The 6,008-nt window shown below is 42.5% G+C and overlaps 1 protein-coding gene across 1 annotated transcript in view; it reads left to right on the top strand.

Moving 5' to 3' along the window:
* LOC131885388 (sodium/hydrogen exchanger 3-like) overlaps nt 1-6,008 on the top strand; it is a gene marked incomplete in the record, with an annotated part of 24,189 nt that overhangs the window by 16,614 nt on the left and 1,567 nt on the right. The window contains 2 exon segments of the mRNA XM_059233420.1: nt 4,416-4,629; nt 5,366-5,509. Of these exon segments, the coding sequence (XP_059089403.1) occupies nt 4,416-4,629; nt 5,366-5,509 (358 nt within the window).

Raw genomic sequence — 6,008 nt, 5'->3', positions numbered from 1 at the left:
AATAGAGAGAGAATAGGCCAAGCAAATTGAGTGGGATTTCGCTTCATGAATTCCACAGCATCCTTGTTGGTCAGATTCTCAAAGGTCTCGATGATCTTGGGATCCTTGTACTGATTCTCCCTTAACAAGCAAGGCTTGATATATTTCGTGTCGAAGTACTTGTACATGTCACGCAATCTGTAAGAAATGCGAGTGAAATAATGAAGACATAAGTATTACGAGATTGAGGAACCTAATCAGTCTCAACGCCCAAGGATCAATCCTCTTTGATTAATCCTTGACCTGCTTGGCGAAGTACAATTAGTACCATGGATTACCATTGGCCGATCAAATCATGGGTAACACGAAGAATGCTACAGAAGCGGATATCCGAATCATTGGGTGTTGGACCCTTCACGCCTCGAAAATGTCTTTTGTAAACAACAAATTCGTTTGCTTTAACGTTGAATTCCTTTAATTTGAAAACTTCGTGCACACCCATTCGCCATGCTTCACGAAAATATTGCATTCCAGCCCGGAATAGAGTTTTTCTCGCTCAACATTTCCAATGTTTGGCTTGTGCAAATAGCAGTATTTGCCCATCTCTCATGAAATATAGAAACCTCTCCGTTGTTGGTTTTATCAACGCAGACTGGGAAGTTTCCTGTTTTTCTGGTTCAGTTCATCGCCAGTATGCGACAATTTGAACATCAAATACATGGATAACAATCTTAAACCCGAGCAATCAATTGATCCACCAAGCCGCCCACTCCTGCCATCCATTTCCCTCTGATTCAAACCGGTCGAGCTAGATTGACGATGACGTTGGTGGTATGTTGTTCACCGCCCTGGATTGGACATGTGCTAAAGGCATACTGTACAATTCAGGCATCGCCCAACACTGTTTGATCTGTTTTTTTCCCCGGACGATCATCTCGATGTAATAGTTGTGATAGGTTACCTGAGATTCATTCGCCCAAAAATGCCTTCCATCCCGGAGACGACGTGATCCATAAATCTCCCGGCAATTCTCTCATTCATGGTGGATCTTTATCGGAGGCAGTTTTGACGCGGAGGAATTTCACCAAAGGTTTAATTGTGATGCCCTGAACAAACACCGGCAGTAGATGACAGCAATGGTGGTGGTCACGAACATGGCGCATGAGGGACACTCTGAAAAGATGCGTGAGAAGGGAATCCTTTTAACAAAAGCCGCGTCCCAAGCTTGTTTCAATTGGATGAAGCAGAACCCCCACTAGACACAATTGCAGTTTTGCAAAATTCCGTTGCTAATTTGAGACCCGTCGTGTGCCATTAGTCAAGTTTCCTTGTCATCTGAACTGAACAACACTTCCGAAAATACATCTTTGATAAATGCAGTAGATGAAACTATTACAAGACATTTCGAAACAAAAACCTAATATGAAGTAAGTTCTTTTGAGCTCGTTGGGACCTCTCAAAAGAATAGAAAGAGGCGGAAGAAAGTAGATGAACTAAGCCAAGGACCTCGGCATGGATCAAAAGGGATCTCAAATACACTCGTACAACTCGTAATGTTGACATTGTGTTGAAACGATACATGAAGAGGTGACTCTTGGTTGTGGTGGGTTCATTTTCTGGCTGTTTGCCCAAGACCCAAAGTGAAGCATAATAATATAATCGTCGTGCAATGATCCATAGATACCACATGCTATATTTCAAAACGGGTTTTTATACTACTTTTCTGAACGAATCAAACTAGACTCATGTAGTAAATAGTAGTCCTCTAACTCATTCGAAGATTTCGGGTTCATCGTTCCTAAACAATGAGTTTAGAATCTTTATGGAAGAAGGGTCGAAGGCGAAGATAAAAATCTGGTGCAACATACTGAGCATAAGAAGGAAAATATGTTATATAAATGGAACAAATTATTCCACTTCCATTCTTCGGGGAATCCCAAAGGTGTTTTTCTAAAAAGGAATGAAGAGGACTGAACTAATAACTCCGGTTCATAGTTAGTTCGGTCGTCTGAACTTTACGGATTTTGGTCATTTCCATTTGCTGGCACTTTTCTCGTCCTTGATTACTCCACAGGCACTTGATAAGTCATTACATCTAATGGATTTTCCACTCTGTCTTCCAATCCTGTATGATATCACTTTGTGAGGCGTAGTGTGCATTAGGAGTTCACTGAGTGAAGGTTCTCACGCTCCAGAAGTTCCACCAAAAACATCGAACTCCGAGATGACATCACTTATTCTATGCATTCAGTGACTACAACACATATTCCTGCTTGTGACTTTCAGACGGCAAACCGCTATTTTCTGAACTTCAGTTATACACTTTTTAAGTACTAGATGCCAATATCAAGCACATAAATCAAAACGTTTTGAGAACGCCCTTCCTCCACTTCAATCACTGCTTTGATGAATGTGACCTCCTTCTTGTCAATGAGCAATACCAGGCAAAAGCCACGGCACCTCTCAATCCGCCGTACATCATCACAAATTGGTCCAAGCCTTTAATTTGTGCAATCGTATTGGTTGGCCAAGGCCGACAACAAGAGCACACCTGAGGTGAAAAAAGTGCTTGTACTTGTTAAAGGTGTCTTTTAAAACTCTTGGGCACACGAGGAAAAATGAAAATAGAAAGCAAAGGAGACCTTCCACGGGAATCATCGGGGTTGCCTTCAAGCTTCCAGGATATGGAAAGTAAATAGAGATCACGCCAGAAGCCTGGTCTCCTCTCCCACAAATGACTTTCAATCGAAAGTGATCCAAGATTAAAGATCACTCAAGGAAACGAGAATAAAACTATCTCCACAAATCCGTGGATAGCCAAACGTATTTCAGAGCAAAGATAGATAGAAAATTGCCAAGATCAAAAGAGAGATCCCCAATCCTGTCCAATCCTCTCTCGGCAATTTGGATTAGTCAACTTTTCAATCAAAGGTGTCCAGACACTCACCTAGGATTCTGAAGAAGCTGCAAAGAGCAATGGTCAGGATGACAAAGGCCAGTTCCAATCGTGTTGTCGTGAATGGTGGCCACACCCAAGAACATAAAGATGATGGTTTCCGACGAACTGCTCAACATTTTCAAGCCATATTTTAGAGTGGTCTGGATTTGGAGGATATATTTTCGCTCCACATAATTCTTCATTGTGATGCCGCAGAATTGTGATCCTGAAAGAAAAAGCACCAATCATTCAGTTAAATGGCATCCTCTCTCCGAGTTGGTATACAAAATGTGACTTAACTGGGGAAATGCACTCGAAGCTTAAGTACCATGTACAAACAGTTAGGGACTACTATTACTCTGGTTTAAGGAGACGTTAATCATTGTCCCCATTTTCTTACAGGGTCATAGCTCTATCATCATGCCTCAAATTTGATACATGTGCAATTTGTTATGTTCTATTTTTAGCTATAATTGTATCAACATGTCCCTATATCTATTTTTGCAAATTCTACACGAACTTCATGCTCAAGAGTGGCAAAAAACATCAGCTCCCGCGTCTGTGCACTCTTAGCTGAATGAAACCTCTTAAACATTGAAGCGAGATTAGGCAGCAAACTCGGCCTCACTGTGTAAATATGAGGAAGGAATGAGCGAATTACAGATATCCTGATTTAAGTGTTTGAAGAAGGCTGGCGATGAGCTTGACATTGTCAAATGTGTTGGGATTGCTGTTAAATGGATGGTAGACAGAATAATAAAGACCCATTTGTTATTTGAGCCTTGATGAGATGGTAAGGTGCTCCGAGCGGAATGCAGGGAAACCGTAGATTTTTCAACAGTCTAGTAGACACTCTTTTCCTTTATATCCTTCAGGAATTGGCGAATTTGGGCCAAACCATTTTTTTTTTTAGACCATGGGCGGATTGAGTAAATATCTTACCACATGAGACTGCCGGGAAATGTCCCTTCACAATGATAACCGCTCCAACATTTTTTTTTCCACGGTGGAACAAAAGTTAAAACCTGGAGAAACTTTTTGATTTGAGAAGACTAGAGAATTGATGGGGTGTCATTCTACAAAGAACTAAAATATAGCCGAGTGAGATGTAGAGTGTGCAGACTCAACTCAAGAGGCCGAAAAGTGCACGTATTCATACACCCGAAAGTTCATGCATACCCCGTTACACTTACACCAAGGACACCTTTCTAATATCGGGAAAATGGGCTTCAGGGCTTGACGGTTATTCTCTGAAAGCTTGCCGACTTTGTTTTCATACTCTGACAGCCAGGAGCCAGGAACGTATCAAGGACAACCTGAGGAATATTGGGATATTGGAATCTGGCCGGTCATCTTAGGGTTTAAGATTCCAAATTGTTCCACATGGCCCGGTTAATGTCAAAATTTAAAGAGTTGCAATCGCACGACCAATGCCTCGAGTGTTCAAGATCTTGGCCAAAGATCCATGTACATACATGTTTTATGTTTCCTTTTTCAGGTAAGATTTGAAAACGAGATGGATAAACGCGGAGTGAACGGCCTTAGGGTCCGTGGTTCTTCGAAGATGCTCCAAGATGAGATCATCCATGAAGCCATCAATGAGCGTTATGAACGAGAGCACTCTAACATTCCCAGTGGGGACGAGAACGACGAAGACGACGAGGGTGGCATTGTGTTCGCTCCCAAGCAATCCCAATCCATCAGCGGACTGGGTAAGTTGTTGAAGAAGCATGATGATGACGACGACGACAACGAAAGCAGCATCCACTAATATACCACACGTACTCGTATGTGATGTTCGTTCTCATTAATCACCCTTGCGCACCGTATTATTATTGTCTGTTCATTTTCACACCCCTCCCTGAACGAACTTGTAGAACATAACATCTTCAGCTCTCCGGTGTGTTCCGGAAAAGAAATCCCCCTTGTACGTAGTATACGGTCATTCCTCTTTATTTGTGTGAGAGACCTGTCGACTAAAATGGAACTGCCCGGATAACTTGTGACAGGTTCTCGGAGTTGTTCCGAGAGCCATGGCTCAAAAAGACCTTCGAACAGGAAGAAATCATCTTGAAATAGAACTTCTCTAGCCTCTGGGCCTCCTGGTACGGTACACACCAGTGCATTTAACTTTTGATCAAAGGTGGCTTTTATACAAGATGTTGTCTATTCTCAACTGAAATCTGTAACAAGATTGAATCTGAAAGATGATCTCGTTTTACTTGGCAAACCTCACGCATTATGTATTTGTGCTGTCATTGTCCTCTCATAATCCACGTCTTCTCGATCTTTTTCACATGTTCTAATCCACAACCACCATAACAACAACATCTTCTACTACTACTACTACTTATACTACTACCACTATTAATATGATGATGACAACATGGCGATATGTTGCTCTCGTCTTTGATGGGGATGATCTTGATGTTGATGATGATCCAACAGGGCCTAGCGATAGTCCCATGGTGTCGAGTGTGCATCACCGTCTGCCACCCGGTCAAAGTCCGGCCATTTCACATAAGTCCTTTCTGCCACTTCCATTTGACCGGGTGAGCACGGTGCCCGTGGCCACGCCCTGGTTGGTCAAAGGTAAGTGTGTTCGCAAAAAAACGGGTAGAGGGACAGAGGGCTGGAGATGGGATGTACGTATGTACAGTAAAATACGAAGGACCACCTCACGGATATTCTTTGGACAATGTTGGTTCAGGCCAATTCTCGCTCAGTTGGGGTCAAATCTCAACTGTTGAGTTTGAAACCGTGAGGGTTCTTCATATTGAGACGTCGCTTATCATGGCATGAATGGAAGCTATGGAATCAACGTAGATGGCAAGTTCGTGCGCAAGTTTGGTATTAGAAACGCCTTGCTTAATTCGAATGGGACGGCTCTCGACTTGCTATGAGCCCATATCTATTGTCAGAAGCCTTCCAGTCGTGTTTTGATATTCAAATGGCCAATATTTGTCTTCCCGAAAGTGCTTTTCATGGACCCAATCTCATGAAGGCCAGTGCAGAAACTTTCCAGTCAATGAAAGCTGGGCTCTCTTTGGGTTGCTTCAAGTACTTCGGTGAAGGAAGGCCATTCTACGAA

The sequence above is a fragment of the Tigriopus californicus genome, chromosome 8 (genome assembly GCF_007210705.1).
Source record: "Tigriopus californicus strain San Diego chromosome 8, Tcal_SD_v2.1, whole genome shotgun sequence".
Lineage (NCBI taxonomy): Eukaryota > Metazoa > Arthropoda > Copepoda > Harpacticoida > Harpacticidae > Tigriopus > Tigriopus californicus.
This window is presented reverse-complemented; position numbering and strand designations above follow the sequence as displayed.